Source organism: Macaca mulatta, chromosome 1 (assembly GCF_049350105.2).
Source record: "Macaca mulatta isolate MMU2019108-1 chromosome 1, T2T-MMU8v2.0, whole genome shotgun sequence".
NCBI classification, from domain to species: domain Eukaryota; kingdom Metazoa; phylum Chordata; class Mammalia; order Primates; family Cercopithecidae; genus Macaca; species Macaca mulatta.
In genome coordinates, this window is record NC_133406.1 from 191,949,039 (window position 1) to 191,969,251 (window position 20,213).

The 20,213-nt window shown below is 45.5% G+C and overlaps 1 protein-coding gene across 7 annotated transcripts in view; it reads left to right on the plus strand.

Moving 5' to 3' along the window:
* Positions 1-20,213, plus strand: part of BEND5 (BEN domain containing 5) — a 1,441,067-nt gene that overhangs the window by 1,307,396 nt on the left and 113,458 nt on the right. For all 7 annotated transcript variants that reach the window (XM_077991613.1, XM_015139247.3, XM_077991622.1 and 4 more), the window contains one exon: positions 9,560-9,674. In XM_077991613.1, the coding sequence (XP_077847739.1) occupies positions 9,560-9,674 (115 nt within the window). The remainder of the gene's footprint in view (positions 1-9,559; positions 9,675-20,213) is intronic.

Below are 20,213 nucleotides of genomic sequence, written 5' to 3' on the forward strand. Positions count from 1 at the left end.
AATTTAATGCATTTCTTTAAAGAGGTTGTACCTGATTTCCATTAGGTTGTATTTCAATAAATGTTTATTGACTAGATGTATGTATGAATTAATTAATTAATTAATTGATGGATGGATGGATAAATGAACAGGGAGGGCTGAATGAAGTTATCTTGTGAAGTTATCTTATATGTGCTGTGGTGAGGAAGAGCCATACAGAATCATCTACACTCCCTAGCTTTACTTGTCTCCAGTGGTTTACAACAGCAAGAAATCTGGCCCTAGACCAATGTGTATGTTGGCAGAAGGGCTGTGAAATGGGAGGTAATGACTGAGAACTATCTCTTCACTCATTCATTCAATCATTCACTTAAACAACTTTTGAAATACCTGCCAAGAGTAAGCACACTTGGCATCAGACAACCAGAGGCAAGTAAGTCATAGTTTTTATTCTCAAGTGTTCCTCTTTATAATTGCACTCTTATTATTAAATATTTCATTCATACTATATTTAATTAGTCAGCTATAGTCAGCAATATATATGTATATTGTTGGGCAAGCTGAAGTTTAGAGAAGTTAAGTAATTTATCTCATTTTAATCTCAAAGTGACCATGAGGTCAAAGAGATATGAAACGCCTGTGGAGGTTCTATAACTCAAGGGAGGTGGCACACTGCAGTGGAAGCCTCTGAGGATTTGAAATCAGGCAATCTTGAGGTCAGGTATTGGCTGTGCCACTTTCCAGCACTGTGACTTCAGTTTCCTCAAATGTAAAACAATACTACCCAGGCAGGTTGTTATGAAGCTGGCATGAGATGAACGTAAACAGCATACCCAGTCCTGTGCCTGGCACACAGCAGGCACTCAGCAGATGTTACCTCCTTCCCCGTGGGAATCTGAGAAGATGAAGCAGGTAATCTGCTTAGTAAACTATCAAGCACTGTGCAAATAAATATGGGCTTTATTTTCCCAGTTCGTATTCTTACAATGCTTTAGTTAGGCACGATTGTCTTCCTATTTTTTTCAGATGAGGAAACGGAGTTTCAGGGAGGCAGTGACTTGCCCAAAGCCAAGCAGCTTGTAAGATGCATGGCTGAGGCTCCAGTCGCTACAGCCGACTCCTTAGCATTCTCACTTTGGCCTTCCTCCTCCCCAGCATTGTCCTTGCAGTAACCCTTGAGGTCCCTCCTGGGTTTACCAACCCCTTTACTTGCAGCCATCTGTCAGTTACTAAACTTGGCAGCAGATCTCTTCCCCCAGCTGATTGGATGTAACTGCTTTGTCCTTGTTTGTAAAAAGACAGTAGACTTACCATCAATATGTTCATCTCTAGGAGCCCAGACCCCGTGCTCACCTCTCCTCTGGGCAGTAGACAGAGAGCAGGGTCGCCATCCCATTTCACAGATAAGGACTGAGGCACGGAGGAATTGAATGGATCTCAGGTGCTCTCTGATGACCCTGTTTACTAAAAGGGAATCTTTGGGTGGTGCTGAGTTAATACACTCAATGGCGTTCTGTAGGTTTTCAATAAATGTCTATTCCTTGACAGAGTCTTTCAATGCCTGCCTGCTGGCTTCTCAAAATAAACTCCAACTCCCTCGCATGATATTCCCAGCCCTCTGACATCTGGCTCTCACCTGGTTCTCTGGCCTCAGCCTCATACACTCAGCTCCACACAGCTGAAACCTTGAGTGAGCAGTCTTCTCTTGACCAGTGCACCTTTACACCTGCTGCTCCCTCTGCCTAGCAGGCCCTACACCTGCTCCTTGCCACCTGGCAAGCCCCGTCCATCTCACAGGGTTCATTTTAAGTGCCCCCACTGTGGGCTCCCCTGGTCCACTCCCTCTTGCCACCTGCGTTGTGCCTGCATTGTGGATCTAAAGACGGCCATCATCTTTATTGATAATGGTCATCTCTATTGCCCTGATTTATTATCGTATACTTGACTTATATTTGTTTTTCCCTCTTTAAACCACAAGCTGTATAAGGTCTAGGACTGGTCTCCAACTGTCATTTTCCACATCTGTCAAATGAGGTTATCTTGTTCATCTTATGGGGCTGTTGTGAGGAACAAATGCTGTGTTGAACTCACAAAGAGCAGCCTCAAGGTTACACAGTCATTAAATAGTGGAGTGGGGCTTTTAACCTAGGTCTAGCTAACTCCCAAGGGTGTACATGCTCTCTTGTCCCACTCAGGGATGGAAACTACTAGAAGGTGAAGTCTTGTACCTGAAAAAACTCAGAGTTCTGACCACCCCACAACAAATGATGTGCATTTTACAGATCGGGATATGGAGCCTCAGGGAAGTACAATGGCTTACCCAAAGTCACATGACTAATTCACCATAAGTGTGGTTCTGGAGTCCATCTCCCCAGTCCTGTTTCTCATCTTTCCCTGCCTCTGTATCTGCCCCATGAAACACACAATTCATACTTCCTTGAGGCAATGTAAGAGGCATCATTACCCCACTTTACTAATGCAGGACTGAGGCATGGTCTTTCCTGAGGGTGTCTCAGCTACATGTAGACAACCCGATCACAGCCCCACAGGGCACAGCTGGGGGTTTCTTCCTCAGTCATAGCCCTAAACTTGTCCATCATCCCTCAGCCCCCATCAGCCCACCTTCTTCTGGGGATAGCAGGCAGGTCCAAGGTGTGGACAGATGCTGAGATACCTTCAGTTCTGTTAACTCTTCCACATTAACTGGCTCAGTGACCTTGAGCAGGGAAAAGGCATGTGAGGCCAGTTGTGACAATCTGGCTGGGACCACGATTCTTGCCGCCGAGCTGCTGATGCATGTGCTGCTGGGAGTAGAGTGAAGTCCTGTCGCCACATAGCTCTAGAAGGGGTGGCAGTAAGGGTGGCAGGGCTCGGATTCCTCAAGACTCTGCTTGTTGGTGGGATGCTTACTCTGCTACCCCAAACGCTGCTCATGACCTCTGTGAGGCCAAACTATCCTGTCCTCCAGTGACCATGGGAGAGGTCAGAGGAGCTCCTGTGTGCCCTGTGGCCAGTCATGTGAGAGCGCCATCCCTCAAGCTGCTACACTGCTAAGCATGAATCGCAGCTCCTCCCCTTACTACAGTGTAACCTTGGGAAAACCAGAAAATCTCCTTATGCCTCAGTTCTTTTATCTCAAAAGGGAAATAATAATAGAAATCCTGCCTCACAGGGTTGTTGTGAAGACTGACACAGTTCATATCCATCGAGCATTTAGGATGGTGTCTGGAATAGAGAAAGCACTAAATAAGTTCCAGTAGTAGGGGAGGAGCTAGCACTAATGGAGCGCGTGGCCGGTGCCAGGGCCTCCGTGAGGCACTTTGTACGTGGTTCCTCTAATCCTTCTCTGAACCAAACCCAGGTGTGGGCCTCCCAGACTGTGGGCCTCAGCTCTTCCTCGTCACCTTCCTGGGAGTGCCACTAGCTGAGCTCTGCTCACCTGGAGGGTCACCTTGCAAGCCAGGAGCTTGGCCTGAACCAGACCTAGACCTTGTTGACCTTGTTTCTGACTCCTGGTCAAGTGTATGCTCTTTCACTGACTCTTCCTGGGACTTTGGGGCCAACTTTCATTGAAAATTTCCATCTGCAGAGTACTTTGTCCTCTCCAGACCCTTTATCGTTGAATTAATGAAACCAGCACTTATGAAATGCTACTGTGGGGAGCCACGCCACGCTCTGGAGGGCAGCAGGGGAAGTGGGCACAGCTGTGGCTTTGGAGTTTGATGGGCCTGAGTTTGAGCCTACCAATTCTATCTAGCTAGGGGACTTTTCTAAGTCCTTGCCTCTCATAGCCCCTATTTCCTGACCTGCAAAATGGGGACAGCAATGTCTTTCTCAAGGGGCTGCTTGAGAGAGTTTCATGAGATCGTGTAGGTCAATGGTGGGTCCGCACCAGGCACAGATAGGTGCCTGACCAGTACCCACACACCCCTCTTCACCTTCGCTCTTCCACAGAAATTCCACCAGGTCACTAGGCAGCTCTCAGCTCTTATTTTCAGAACAGTCCAGGGATTCACTGGATGTCACCTGGTAAGTTGGTGGTGGAGTGGGGACTAGATCCAGATCGCCTGCCTCCCAGCCTGAGCCCTGCTGCTACATGCCAAGGTGCCCATCAGGGCCTAGACTATGGAGACAAAGAGCTGGCCCTCTCCCAGGAAGTTCACTCCTCAGGGTTATTTTGTGGGAGTAAGAGGAGGAAGGAGGATTGTGCACACAACACACACACACACACACACACACACACACACACACACGCACACACCATGCTCTCATAACTACCAATATCTCCAGACACCGGGACCAAGCACAGCTTCGTACTTCCTGTAAATGAGGTAATGACCTTTGCTCCTCCCCCATTCTGCTTTCCTCCCACCTCTCTTCTTCACCTGTTCTTCCTCTTCTCCTCAATATCCCAAACAGCTTCCCACTACAGGTGTGGTGCTAGATCCACTAAGGGTTTGTGACGGGGCCTTTCACTTTTCTAGGCTTCTGTCTCTTCATCTGTGAAATGGGCAGAGTTGGGAGCAGGAGGGTGAGGACTTATACTCTGTGAACTTTAGGGTCATCAGGGGCAGACTCCCTGTGAGTCCATAATTCGAGGCCCTTGGACTCAGCTGAGGGCAGACAGGGGTCCTGTGCCAGGTCAAGGGAGGGCCTAGAGTGGCTGCTGTTGTGCAAATCACACACTGGGCCAAGCAGAGACCTCAAACTGTCTTGCTTCAAACCTTGGCTCTTCCCACTACAGTATGCTGCCTCTGAACAGATAACAGAAACAATAAATTTTGCACAGAATTCTCTAGAGAGAAAATCATGCAGGCATATGCAAATTATTCCACAAATCACATGCAAATAGACTCCTTGCTCTTTGCATCTTGTCTTCATGGACAGAGCACTGCTCTGAAGCCGGCAGAACTGGGTCTGAATCCCAACTAGGTTCCTGTGAGGCACTCAGCAAGTGATGCCACACCCTGACTTTCTTTCCCAGTCTGTGAAACGGAGCCAATAGAATTACAAGTCAGTCCGGCTAATGAATGTACAGTAGTTAGTCACGGGTCGATCTTTATTCATTCACTTCATACATAGGTCTTGAGTACTTTCTCTGTGCCAGGCACTGAGCTGGGCACTAAAAATACAGTGGCAAAGAAAGGAGACCTGTTTCTGCTGTCTTGGAGCTCATGGCCTGGAGGGAAGACAGACTTAAACCACAGTCTAAGTTGAAGTAAGCCTCAATCCCGAAAGAGAAGTGCAGGAAATGTAACTTTCTTCTTTTTCTATAACTGAATTCAGTTTCTATTTTGAGGCCCCTTCCTGCCAGGGGCCAGAAACTTAAACTCATTTATGTTCCTCAAGATTGGGTGCTTTCAGCAAAGAGTTCTGATGCTCTCAGGGTAGCAGGCAAATCATCATATCATTGGTGGCACCATCTATCCACACTGTTTGCTTTCCACCCACTGCACCTCATGACTCTCTGGGCCTTGGCTGCTGCAGAGCCCCTGCAGGTCACTACCATGTTCCACCCTGGTTCCTGACAGAAAGCTGCTTTACCTCTGCCAGCTCTCTCTGCTATGCCTGCACCCCACCTCCACCTCTGTCCTGCCTTCAGGAGGCCCTGCCCTGCAGTATTCCTTGCCTCTAAGCAGCATTCCACGCTGCAGCCAGATGGAGCTCTCCAAAGCCCATATCTGACCCAGGCTGAAAATCTGGCAATAGCTCTATAGTCCCCTTCAGGTTTTTTCAGCTGGAAGAGCAAATCCTTGTTCATCTCTCCATTCCCATGCCTACAGCAAGCCAACAAAGAGCAATGATGAAAACAATGCATGTATACATTTACTGTGTACCACTTTGCTTATATCATCTCATGTAAATCCTCACAAGAACCCAGAAGTAATTCTTATTCTCCCCTTTGTAATTGATGAGGAACCTGGGGAACTGGGACGTTAAGGCCACACAGCAAATGAATGGCAGAGAGAGGCGTCAAACTCAGATGATCCAGTTTCAGAGTCTGTGCTTTTGACCATGAAGCTAAGGCCCTGGAATTGAAAAGCTTTTCGTTACCGACAGACCATCTCTTTTCTTACCCCGGCCTGGATACTTTCCCCTGGCACCCCTTTCTTTTTATTTTATTTTTAAATTTTAGATTCAGGGGATACATTAGCAGGCTTGTTACGTGGGTAAATAGTGTGATGCTGAAGTCTGGATTTCTAATGATCCCATCACCCAAGCAGTGAACATAGTACCTGATAGGTAGCTTTTCAGCCCTTGCCTCTTCCCTCCTGCCCCTCTTTATGAATCCCGGGTTTATGGTTCCCTTGGTGTCCATGTGCACCCCACGTGTAGCTCCCACTTATAAGTGAGAACATGCAGTATTTGGTTTTCTGTTTCTGTGTTAATTCACTTAGGATAATGGCCTCCAGCTGCATCCATGTCGCTGAAAAGGACATGATTTTATTCTTTTTATGGCTGCATCCTGGCACCTCTTTCATCTGGCTCCACTCTACTCATTTTTTAAGTCCCCTTTCCAGGCCTCTTCTGGGGCCCCAGGCCCCTGCTGGGTCCCCACAGCTATGTGCTGTTCCCATCAGAGCCTTTACCAGTCAGTGGGGAGTTGCTTCCTTACTGTGCACCCCTCTGAGGCAGGACCATCTTAGGCATCTTGAAATGCCCAGAATTTGGTGTGCCAATGAATGTTTGTAGAATGAAATGAGTGATGATCAGGTCAACTAATCCCACACAGTCAAAGTTGTATGAATTCCTGGAGCAATCCATCAATAGGCATTTGTAAGCACCTACTATGTGCCCAGCCCTAAACCAAACACTCTAGGAGAAAAAATTAACAATAAATATCAGCCTCAGTTGAGGTTTGGCTAGAGAGGTTCATCCTGGTCTGTGGGAAGTTGGGACAGGGTAGTGATCGCTAACTTCCAGCATCCTGCCTTTTCCCCAGCTTCCTGATTAAATCAGCTTGAAGAAGAGGACCTGGCAAACTTGTTTATAGAAGGGACAAAGGCTGATCTCAAGGAGGTTGATGGCGTCTTCCAGCAGGAGGGAGATTATTCTCCTCACCTGACAGATGATGCTTCTACTTTTGGTGGAGAGGAATAAAATAGATGGAATCGTATGATGTCAGTGTGGGATGTATCCTTGAGAATTATTTAGTTCTTTCTCCTAATTTTAAAAATAGGCATAGACCCAGAGGCTTTCTACAGGTCACCCAGTAACTGAGCCAAAACTAGAACCCAGGCTCTGTTTTGATTTGTTGGCTTCTGCCATTCAGTATCCTTGTCTCCAAATTTCATTGTTAGTCAACTTCGCAGACTAGGACTCCTACTTCTAAAACTAATCCTGTTTTTAACTACCCATTGCCTTTCAACCTTTGATCTAAGTGAGTTTATGGAAGCATGCCACAATTTTCAGGTACTGTGTTAGGCAGCTAACACAGGATCTCTAACACAGGTACACAACAGTCTTCCAGATTAGGTATTATTATCCCTATATCAAGAAGAGAAAACTAGTCAGGGAAAGCTAGTCAGTAACTTCTCTAGCTAACACTCAGTTAAGATTTGAACTCAGGTCCCGAGACTTTCTGCTCCCCTGGTCCTTCTGCTTTCTTGGTCCATCCAGTGCTTTTGGCCCTTGGTCAAGGATGGCATTTTCTCTCCACTCTTACATGCCCTCACAGTCTTCCTCATACTCCTCTCCCACCACACACACAAAAAAATAATAATAATAAATAAAAAAGTAAAAGAAAAGAAAGATCTCCTTATTTCCTGATGAATGGGAATGATTTTGAATTGTATCTGACCTCAACAGATGAATCTAAAACCTCCCTTCTCCTTGCCCCACACCCACCCTAGGAGAGGGAGCTCTGGGCAGCTGCAGCCTCTGGTCTGCCTTTGTTTTCTCTCATTCTTTTATTAGCTGCCTAATTGGCAGCCCAATTAATCTGTTCATCTGTGAAGGAGGATGGATCACAATAAGCTACTCCATTTCCAGAAGCCATTCTCTGAGGCAGTGTGGCCAGGCCCTGAGCGCGGGCTGGCTCCTTGATGGAGGGCCACCCCGGGAGCCGGGGTCAATTAGTGGACAGATTAAGCAATTATTAGCCCCTAACAAGGGCGCCTGGCATCATTACCCTGCCTGTTTACTGGCAAACTGCAGCTTTAATATGAGGACCAACAAATAAATTAGGGCATCTGGTCCACTGCCGCGTTAGCCGAGAAGTAAATGATGTCCAACTGGCTTTCGGCTGCCTATGGATTCTCAACCTTGGCCTAATGAAAAGTCTGAGATGTCCCTCACCGGTCACAGAAGCTCTGGAATGTGCTCTGGAGTGAGTTATCATTCCAAGAGCTGAGTGCCTGCACTGGGCACTTGTTCTTAGTTGCCCTGCTGCCTTCCTCCTGCCATCTGTCAAAACCTACCTTTCTGACAGGGCTTAGCTCAAAGGCTTCCTTCTTGATGCCTTTCTTGCTCTCTCCAGCAGGAATGGGGCCCCACGTCTGCATTGTGGGAGGGTTTGTCATTCTCCTATCATTTTCTGGCATTATAGTAATTTCATGGAATGCTAGAGTGCCATTTTGCCCATTTTCTTTTTCAGGTATCTGATGAAAGAGTAGAAACGTGGGGGAGATAAGAGAGTTATTTGTTTTCTCACCCCTCTTCTATGGGTAGATGCAGGCTGTAACCAGAAGGATATCAAGGAGAGAGTGACAGGATCAGATTCACACTTTCAGAAGATCCTTCTGGCTGCTGCGATGAGGGCTCATTTCAGAGGTGGTGGCTGTTATCCAGGCCAGGTGTGATGGTAGCCTGGGTTAGAAGACAGGCAGTGGGATGGAGAAGAGGGGAAGATTTGCTCCGTTCAAGAAGGGGACATGGGGACTGCCTGGCAGTAGGAAAAATGTCATGGAGACAAATTTCTAAATTTGGTGACTGGAAGGCAGGGTGATTTTAGTGCCAGTGAGAAGCCGGGAGGGCAGTCATCCCTGGAATCCTGGAACAGAGGATCTTCAAAATGGGGAAACAAGCACATTTGGGATACATGAAAGAAACCTCCTTCTGCTCATGTGACTTTGGCTGAAATGCTTTTCCTCTCTGCTTCTTGATGTGCCTATCAGCTAAATGAGCGTTTAAATCCCTAAGGACCTCGACCCTGTGATTATCACATCTGATGTCAATGTTTAACTAAGTGTGCCTATTAGAAAGCATCTCTTAGTTCACTGTGTAGTGCTGGCCCACCTCTCCCCATCTCTGTCTGACGAAACTCGGTGGGCTCTCAAAGCACAGCTCAAATGTCATCATTCTCGGAAGCCCTCCCAGTTCTCTACAGCAGGAAATGCTCTCTCCCTACTGCCCATGGGCTTCAATGTTACGTCGTCAACTGTCTCTTGGAAATACAAATGTATTTGTAAATATATTTTATACAGATAACACGTAGTCTATAACCACACACCCACAGTGGCCAATAACAACACAGGCCAAAATCACCTATTGAGCTCCTCTTGTTTTCCAAGCTGAGAAAAATGTGTTTCCTTCTTCTTGAAATGCTTTGTTGTTAAACCGGACTCTTCTCTTTCCCTAGGGATCATTGACTTCCTCGTAAGCCAGCACCCTATTGCCCGTGTCCTCCGAGAATACCTGGTCTTCAAGATCGCACCAATGCTCAATCCTGATGGAGTCTACCTGGGCAATTACAGGTAAGCAACTGGGGAGAATGCTTGGAAGCAGGTAGTCATAGGGTGGTGGTACGGAAGCAAGAAAAAATATGGGATATATTTTTTAAGGAAGAATTTTGAGGCTGCCCATGAGTTCATTAGAGAAAGTTTCTCCCTGGCTCTTGAGAATGTGGTTAATTAGCTTTGGCTGTTTCGTGCACAGCCACCTAAGGTCACTTGCTGGGTTTTCTGGAGAGCTCACTGGGCCAGGAATCAGGAGACCTGTTATCAGTTTTGGCATCTACTTTTTGTATAACCTTGGGGGATCCACTTTTCCCTCTCTGATGCTCAGTTCCTCTTGCATAATGGAGACAATAATTACTTACCTGAAAGGGCAGTTGTGAGAGCTTCAAAAGAAATGGTGGGAAGGAATGTGCTTTGCAGAATATCGTGTGGTAGTTATAATGATGACTCTTTTGTTGTGTTTCTTCTTGGAGGATATCAATGAAGGAGAATAGAATCCCAGGACATCTGAACAGCATTTCTCTTCAGTGTTGGCATACAAGCCAGCCCCACACTCACTCATGCACTCAAATTGTGAACTCCCTTTCTCCTGGCTTAGCACCATAATTTACAGCCTAAAATTCCACTGCCCAGAAGATTATCTGCCAAAAGAACAATGGCTCATTTGAGATAGATAGTGTTATTGCCCTTATTTCACATTAAGGTAACTGACTTGCCCAAAGTCACACAGCCCATAAATCATTGACTAACTTCACCATCCAAATTATAGAGTTTTCGAGCTCTTTAGGCCCAAGACTTTCAAGATGACATTCAGACCCCCCAGCTTTGCATGCAAGGCATTGTCTGCCCTGCTGCCTGTGTGTCCACCATCTTGCCTCACCTCTTCTCCTCTCCTCCTAGAACAGGTGCTGCAGCTGCACTGAGTAAAGCCCAGTTCCCCAGACATGTCCTATTGGTTCCTGATACCTTATTTTATACAGGCTGCCTGCTCACCAGAAACCCCTCATCCCTTCTTCATCCCATTAATTCTTTGCAACTCAGTTCATGTTCCTTATTCTGGAAAACATCCCCTTAAACCCCAAACAGAATTGGCCACTCTCTTCTCTGAGTTCTCACAGGCCTGGTTATTTATTTGTTTGTGTATTTATTTATTTGTTTGAGACAGGGTTGTGCTCCATCGCCCAAGTTGGAATGCAGTTGTGCAATCATGGCTCACTGCAGCCTCGACCTCCTGGATTCAAGTGACCCTCCCACTGCAGCCTTCCAAGTAGCTAGGCATGAGCCACTGTAGCAAGCAGGCCTGGTTATCGAACAACTCTCGTTCCACTGCATGTCCTCCACTGTCCTTAAAGCTACTGGAGGGCGGAGACTGAACCTTAATGGCCCTTGTGTCCCTCATGCCTAGCAGCAGGGATCAGCACATAGTAGATGCCTAAAAAGTGTTTGATGAATATGAGAGAATGAGAAGGATGACTTTACTGATGAAGAAACTGAGTCCCAGAGATGAAACAGTACTTACTTAGTCCGTGGCCTAACTCAGACCAGAACCAGATCTCCTGACAGCCAGTCAGGCTTGTTTTACACAGAGTTGGTTTACTGCTTTCCAAGAGCATGGCAACTGGGTCCAGAGGGGTACTCCTGGGTGTGAATTAGAGAGAGCCCATGAGGTGCCTGAAGCCTTCATTAAAGACAGTTTTGCTTCCACTCTTAATTGGCTGAAGTGATGGTTCATTAGCATTCGCAAGTTTTGTGGCTTGTTGCAAGCCTGAGAGCGATGCTTTTCCGCCTTCCATGGACAGAGTGTACTGTTAGCGATAATAGTGGTAGAAAGACCATTTGATTTATGTTAATGTTTCTGTTTAATTACAAGAGCAGTGGTCAGAGAGAGGTCAATACTTCTCTCCACACATTTATTTATGTCATCATCTGCTGTTTCAGGAAGGACTAGCTTGAAGGAGGTCAGTGACCTTGGCCAAAATGCCTCCCCTCCCAGGGCTTTAGATGGACACTGAGATGGTGATGAGGGCTAGATGCCTTCTACATGTGTTCAAGCCCCAGACTTTGTGATTTGGGGACTCCATGATAAAAGATTTCCAGCCCTCAGAAATGGTTTCACACTGAAGCTTCAACCCCCAACATTCTCCTAGTGAGAATATGTGATTCTCATTATGAGAGTTGGAGAGCAACTCTAACCACAAACATTAATGCTATTGCTAAAACTGTACAACAAAGAGCCGATTAATCATAAGAATTCACTACTTAAAGCTTTAGAGAAAATATAAAAAAAAAAAATAAAGACTCATAATTGAGAACTTCAAGGTGCCTTAGAGGTCCCCTAGACCAGCCACACTACTCTCTAGAGCAATACTTCTATGGTTTGGCAAGACTTGCCAAGGCATTATGGAGGGAAAAATTCAGAGTTCAGATAAGTTTAGGAAACACAGAGCTAAGCAAAGTGTGTTAAATGTGTTCTTTTATAATATGACTTTTCAGAATTTTGAATATGCTTATAAACATAGGGAATCTAAGAGGGGAAGTAGTACTCAGTGTTTCCCAAAGATAAGTGAGAGAGGTCCACATCCTCCCTGTAACCAGTGTTAGGGTTTCTGAAACACATTTTGGGAAATGCCACTCCAAGAATTCTGCTTGCCAATCCAATGGCCTGTGAAGCACTCACACACTAATCTCATTTAATCCTCATAATTCTGTGATGGAGGAACTTTGTTAAAGTTTTTCTAAATTCAAATAATAACAATCTACTCAATCTAGCTTGAGTACAGGAGAAAAGGTGGCGAGTGGGGAGGGAGAGAGGGAAGGAGGCAAAGAAGGGAGGGAGGGAGGGAAGAAGGAAGGAAGGAAGGAAGGAAGGTTGGTTGGTTCTCGGAATTCTAGTGCAGTAAAGAGAGCCAGACTTCCCAGGAACTGATCAAATTGCTGGAAACATGTTGGAAGACAGGTGGCCAGGTCTTTGCCTCTCTCTCATGCTCGTTTGCTTTCATTCTCTCAACATCTCCCTCTGGAGGTGCAGACTCTCAAGCCTCAGAGAAGTTAAGTCATCCCCCTGAGGTCTGTGGCCTGTGAGGAGCGGGCAGGGATGCAGGTGTGCCTGACCTAGCCCTGCTCCTCTCTGCAGTCCCACACTCCCCCTGTAGCCAGCACCAGGCCTGCCAGACCCTGGGAGGAGAACCAAAGACAGGCCTGCCCTGAGGCACCTCACTCTGCTGGCTGGAGAGATGGTTCAACAGGCCAGTTCCCTGCAGTGTGAGATGGGAAGGCAGGAGCTTGGAAGGAGTAAAGGTCAGTGGTTGAGAAAATGGACTTGGGTGTCAGGTCAGATTTAAATTCTGCTCTGCCACCTACCTGCTGTATGACCCTGGGTAAATTACGTGGCCTCATTAAGCTTCATTTTTCTCATCTGTAAATGGAGATGCTATAGAGTTATGAGGCTTTTGTGAGATAATACATCTAAAGCACAGTGCTAAGCACACTGTAAGTTATAAATAAACATTTATTCCTCCTTCTCTTTATCCTCCTCACTCCTCCACATTAAAGAAGCATATAATCCAATCTAGGAAGGCTGGTCAGGGAGATTTCCCAGATTTCATCAGCTAAGTTTAGATTTAATAATACAAGTACCTATTCTACGGCATTTATAGTGAACTAGAGAAGGTACACTCTAGAATTTAACAGCAATGGATGGCCACTATACCGTGATAGATCAAGCTCTTTATGTTAAAGAACAGCACCATTTTCTAACTAGACTACTGTATATGATACCAGACTATGGTGTACAGTAAGAGTATATGGAGCCTATACTAAAGTTTATAGCAACAATATAGAGCAACTATAGTATACGCTATGGTACCTATCTTTAACAATTATGTTGGATGATATAACAATGGATAACAGTTACCTTATACAGTAAAAGCACAGAGCAACTATACACTCTGTCTTACTTACTGCACTCCAATTACATTGGCCTTCTTTTCATTTCAGGTCTTAGGTTTAACACCACTTCACAGAAAGGCTTTTCCAGGGCTTGCAATATACAGTGGGTCTCCCATTACACTCTTTCATAGCACCCTATACTCTCCCTTTATGGCTCTTGCCCTAATTTGTAATTATGTGTTTGTTTATGTGACTATTTGTTTAATGATTGTCTTCACCTTAGACTGTAAACTCCATGAAGTCAGGACTTTGTTTACCTTGTTCTCTGTATCCCCAGTACCTGGCAAATGGGCTCTTGAAATATATTTTATTTTTCTAGTCACTGACCTGAAGTTCACGTATATGTTTCCAGAATGAACAAATGAACTAAACAATACTGTTTAGTGATTGTGTGACGGCACAAAGCTACAGTGCCCCATGTAGAGTAACTAGGGCCAGATGCAGTCAGCCCCCAACCCTTTACCTTCATCTGCATGGCCTCCTGGCCCAGTTGTTTTAACTGTATGTTGTTGTGACAGGAATACTGCTATGCTTTAACCTGATGAGCTGCTGTTATAATTTAACAAACTGGATTCTCAGCCATGCTTAGTTATTGCATGGAGCGTGATACTTTTAAAGGCACTTACAAAACCATATTTCGTCATACAACAGCAACCAAGAAAGGAAAGCCAGTTTTTACTGTATCCATTTAAGCCATGGGGAAACAGGCTGAGAAGGTGAAGAGCCATGTTCAAGGTCATAGGGTGCATCCAGGGACTCTCCACACTCCCACACATTGCCTTTACTCTATAAGCTATAGGCAGAAGTGGAGAACTGAGGCTCTAATTTTCACTACTCTCCTGAGCGTTCTTATTTGTCCTTGGACAAGACACTTCTCTCCCCTAGCCTGTTTCCCTCCTACTCTCTAGAAAGAGGGAAGTGGGATGAAAGGCACCTTCCATCATTTAGTAGAAGCAGGGGGAGAGGCTCTATCAAGAATGGGATGGCTACAGCATGAATGAAACTTGAGGACATTATGCTAATGTAATAAGCCACTCATCCAAAGACAAAGACTGTATGATTCCACTTATATGACATTCTTCAAGCGGTCAAATTCATACAGACAGAAAGCAGAATGGTGGTTACCAGGGGCTGGGAGGATGGAGAGAATGGAGAGTTACTATTTAATGGGCATAGGGTTTCGATTTTACAAGTTAAAAAGAATTTTGGAGATGGATGGTGGTGATGGTAGCACATTATGAATGTATTTAATGCCATTGAACCCTACACTTAAAAATGGTTACGATGTTAAGTTTTATGTTATGTGTATTTTGCCACCGTGTTATAAAAAACAGTGGCATGGTTACTGACATTACAATGGGAATATTTTCAGAGAGCTCTGGAAGGATCTGGGACCTAGGAGTCTTGAGGGATGAATATTGTAACTTCGGGTGTTACAGAGCCAAGAAGCTGCAAGCGACTCCTACTTGGAAGGCAACTGGAGTTGGGGGATGATGGGCTGAACCAGTATAGAATCGGTTGGTAATTCTCAATGTCTTACAGAAAGCATGCCCACAATACATACTGCAGCATTTGCACACTCTCTCTTCCAGCTACTTCCTCGTCACTCCTTTTGCAGAGGAGAGAGCCCCCACCTCCACCTATACCCCGCTGCGCTTTCTGACCATGGGTAATGCACAGGTTGCCTGCATTTGAAAAACAGACTTTCCATCTCCTTACAACAGTATGAAACCCTGTGTTGGGTTTGCATTTCTTAATTAGGTGCTTGTCATTGTGTATTCCATAGAGCCACGTATAAGTAAACAGTCATAGACCTTTGAATAAATTTATTGGTTTTATTTATGTTTCTGGGCATAAAAATCTATAATTACCAGGTACAGCCTCAGAATAACTAGTATTTAATGACAATTACTTTTTGTTACCATAGAAATGAGTCCAAAGTAGTTACCCATAATTTCTCATTTCCCAAACCTCACACATGCTGAATTGCAATATTACCATAGTAATTGCCTATTAGTCATCATAAAATACGCAGTTACCCAAAAGATAGCAGGATGCTGTGAAATTTCTCATCTTCGGAAAATCTCAGTATTTCTTGGGAGTGTGGAGGTGGGGTGGGGAGGAACAGGCCTTTATGGGTGGTACAGAAATGATTCCAGCCTGGGCGACAGAGCGAGACTCTGTCTCAAAAAAAAAAAAAAAGAAATGATTCTGCGTTATAGCACAGAACTGCAGACCCCATGGTGGAAATGGAGGCTGTACGATCTGCAGACTCTCTCCATCATTATGGATCCTGGCCTTGGCAATCCTTATGTAGCAAAGGATGCTCCAGTGCAGTAAATCCAATTTAACTAAGGTTTGTTGAGGGCCTGCTGGGTGTCAGGCCCTGTGCTGGGCCTTGGGGAAGCAGAAGGAAATCAGAGGCAGTTCTTGCCAATAAGAAGCCCAGCGTTTCCACTAGAAATATGGGTGTGATGCAGTAGATGCCGAGAGATACAAGAGGAGCTAATATGTAAGTGGCTCCTCACTGCACATTATGTGTATCGTTTCATTTAATACTCACAGCAGGCCTATGATGGAGGTAGTGTGATGCTCCTACTTCAAGTAGAGGGGGAGGTTGAAGCACATAAGTACCACGGAACTTGCCCTAGTTGCTGAGCCTAGGCTGCTCCAGTTTTAACCTCTTGATACACTGTATCTTGAAGCAGAGAGTACTTCCTTCTGACTGATAGTGATGAAGGAGGGTTTTTGATGGATGGATGATATATGAGTTCACCAGACATAAAAGGGAGATAGAGATTTACAGAACAAAACATCATTAACCATAGCAGAGGGTAAACCACCAGGGAAGGTATTTCCAGCACACACGGCACACACACACACACACACACACACACACACACACACACACACATTATAACTGGTCTACCTACCTCTTCCACCTCAAAATCTAGAGGAAGAAACATTTCAAACTATCCACAATTAGAACAGAACCTAAAATCAGCCATATAAAATATAAATACATATCAATGTTCTATTTGTTCTGTAATAGCATAAAAACTGCCTATTTTTTTCATCAACATAGAAACAGAAAACAAAGATCCACAGCAAGTATTGCCCTGTTGAGAGATCTGCCAGCCCCTCCTCACTCTGAGCCTCCGTCCGTGCCCCAGTCACATTTCCCTGCTGGGTGCCTTATCACAGCATCATGAGAAACATTAAGCCCAGTGCCCTATCCAGGCCATGCCCCCTCTGCTTGCCCACCTCTAGGCACAGACTGTTCCCTCCCTTCCAAGGCATCATGATGTGCTGATGCCACCTCTGACTGTTAGAGAGCACTTTGTTTTCAGGCTGAAGCTGCCAGCATGTAAGTTCTGCCTCTGCCCTCTGAAGGATTATTCAAGGCCAGCCCATCTTTCACATGGTAGCCTTCAGCCATTTGAAGATCATGTGTTCCCACCCTTCCCCACTCCCCACTCAATCCTACTACTGCTCCAGGCCAAACATCCCCAAAGCCTTCCAACTTTTCATACGTAATCTGAAATCCATTCCCCTCTCTGTCCTTCCTGCTGTCCTCTGAACGTGTTCCAGATGTTTGTCATTGTCTGTCTTTGAGGCAGGGTGTCAAGGACTGAAGGACATCATTATAATGATAATAGTGATGATGACAGCTAACATCTATTGAGCTTTCCGAACCTGGCACTATTTTAGGCATTTTGCATTTGTTGTTTCATTTCATCCTTAGAACAAATGCATCATTATTCTCATTTTACAGATGAGGAAACTGAGACACAGGTAGATTAGGTACCCCCTTCAAGTTCATAGAACTAATTAATTCATGGAGAAGGAATAGAATGGGGTCTCAGAAGCCTCATTCTGGGGACCACTCTTCTTCTGATACAGCCCACATGCACACATTGCTGTCTGACATTGAGCTCTCCTCAGCCTAAATCTTTAAATTTTTCCACTTGCTTTTCTGCTAGGCTACAACTCCCCCATCTTCCCTTAGATCCTTACAAGAAGCCTGTGGTGTAGGCAGGGCAGGAATCACTCTCCTTCTTGAAGCAAAAAGGAAACCAAGCCACAGAGAGGCTAAGTAACTTGCTCAAGGTCACACAGTGAGTGAGCCACACAGTTCAGATAAAGCCAGAGTGACAGCAGGGGCCAGACAGACCCTTACCTCCCAGAGACTCTCTCCTGCTTTATGTAACCTGAGTGATGTTTCTGTGGAGGCTGAAAGGACACTGGGGCTGGCAGTGTAATCAGGTGTCTAACCCACAAGTGCACACCGCCAAAACCAATTATTCAAATGAGCTTCCCAGCCAGGTTCCACGGAAAAGGCCAGATGGCTAGATGTCTGTGGAGGCAGCTCCTCATCTCTGTCCCTGCAAGCAGCTGAATAGCAGTTCAAAGTTAGAGTTGATAGCAAGTTGATCTTAATAATTGATTCTACAGTGAAGACAGGCCTCTGAGGAGACAGTAACCCAAAATTAGTGGCTAGGGAGTCTGGAGGAGCAAAACAATCTGATAGAATCAAGAACTTCATCATTTCTGGTCCTAGTTCCTAAACCACTCCTTGAATAGTGCCAGTTCTTTATGTAGAAATCCTTTGGCGGCTCCCCATTGACCCTCAGAAAGAACCAGAGCTCTTTAGCCTGGTATTCAGTGCCCGCACAATGGCCTCAAACTTTCTTTTCAGCTCCTCTCCTACTGTCCACCTTGCCCCTTCCTGCATCCACTCCCATCTGTTCCTCTTGCCTTCCTGGGCTCTTTCCATTGTCTTAAACCAGCCTGCTCTTGTTCACATCTGTGCTTTTGCTGGCACTCTGCTTCCACTTGAGAAGCCTTTTAACTGTTTCTTCCCTGTCTTCTTTTTTCCCTCTCCTGCCCTCCCAACCCACTAACCCATCCCCAAGCACATACTTTGTACCATACACTGGGGAATATGAGGTGGGCTTGGCCCCTGTGCTGCCCTTAAGGAGTTCACAGTCCAGAGAAGAGATAACTGTGCTGATGGAGGGAAGCCCAGGGATTCCCAGGTTGTGAAGTCACTGAGGAGGCACCTCTTAACCCAGGCAAAGGGTTGGGATAGGGCAAGTCAGAGAAAATGTCTGAAGGAAGGGCTGTGTGAGATGAATCTTGAAGGGTGAGTGGGAGTTGGCCAGGGGAAGAGAATGGCAGCATGTTCCAAACCAAAGGAATAATTATAATAAATAACAACACAGTAATATAATAATACAAAATATTAATTGAAAGCATATAGCTGCCAGACACTATTCTAAGTGTTTTATATGTAGTACTTCCACTAGAGATTTGGAGTGATAATTAATCATACTCCTGCTCCTACTCTCATCCTATTCCTACAATTTAGAAAGAGATACAGGGATCAAAAAAATAGGAGTCAAAATATTAGCTGTATTATTGGTAAAAGCAGGACCTGGAAGGCATCGTCTATATCTGTGGCCAAACTTGCCTCCTTTACTTCACTTCAAAATTCAACTTTCCCATCAGACACAAGGAGAAAAGGAGGCAAGAAGCTTCCTAGAAAGCACACCATGTGGCAGAGAGAAGACCAGAATAGACCCTTCAGAATTCCAGATCCCAAAAACACATGCTAGGAGGGGCTAGGCCCAAACCAGCTCTGCTTCTTTTCTGGAGCTGACCATTCAGATAAGTTCCATCTCCTTCCTTGGGAAGAGAAAACAAGGGAATGGAGAAGAAGACCCATTCTTTTCATTCCTGAGGACTGAAAGTTACCATTGGCATTGAAAACAATGGGGAGTTCCTCCCGACAACCTCATGAACCTACAAGATAAGTCTTGTATTACCCTCATATTGCAGATAAGGAAACTGACACTCAAAGAGAGGTTAAGTCATTTGCCCAAGTACTGCCTTTAATAGTAGGAGTTCCAGGAATGACACCCAGAGATTTGACCCAGAGCCCTTTGAGTCTTGCTGCTTGAGCCCTGAGTGAGTGAGTGGAGATCCTTGAGGAATGCCAGGTACTCTGGTGTGGTTGTTGCATGTGGTCCAGGCTGCATCCTACATAGGGTAAAGTCTGGGCATCACACAAAGGAGCTAGCTAAGAGGGCAGGTGGAGGGTGGAGTGCAGCACAGGCTTGAAAAGACTTGAGACTTGGCGGAAATGCATCAACCCACAGAGGGGGCACCTTTTTGTTATTGGCTCACAGGCCCTATCATGTGCTACCCTTGCATGGGGTACAGATTGACATTATAGTGTAAGAAGTGTAGGAATAACTGGGGACCAGATTGTGAAGGATCCTGAACATCATACCAAGAGCAAACCACAAGAAAAGTTAACATGTGTAGCACTTATCTCAATCTAGATGGTGTCCTGGGCATTTTACCTATATGATTTCATTTAGCCCTCAAAACAACCCTCTAAGGTAGACAAAATTCCCACTTTCAGTTAGAGCTAAGGCACAGAGAGGTTCAGCCACAAAGATACAATGTGTTGGCCAAGCCAGGGTTTTATCCAGGCCGTGTGGCTCCAGAGCCCACACTTGACTCAGAGCCATTCTCAGGCTTGGTGCAGGTAGGTGAGAGCCTTGCTAGCACCCAGGTCTTGTGAAGACATAAAAGACTTTT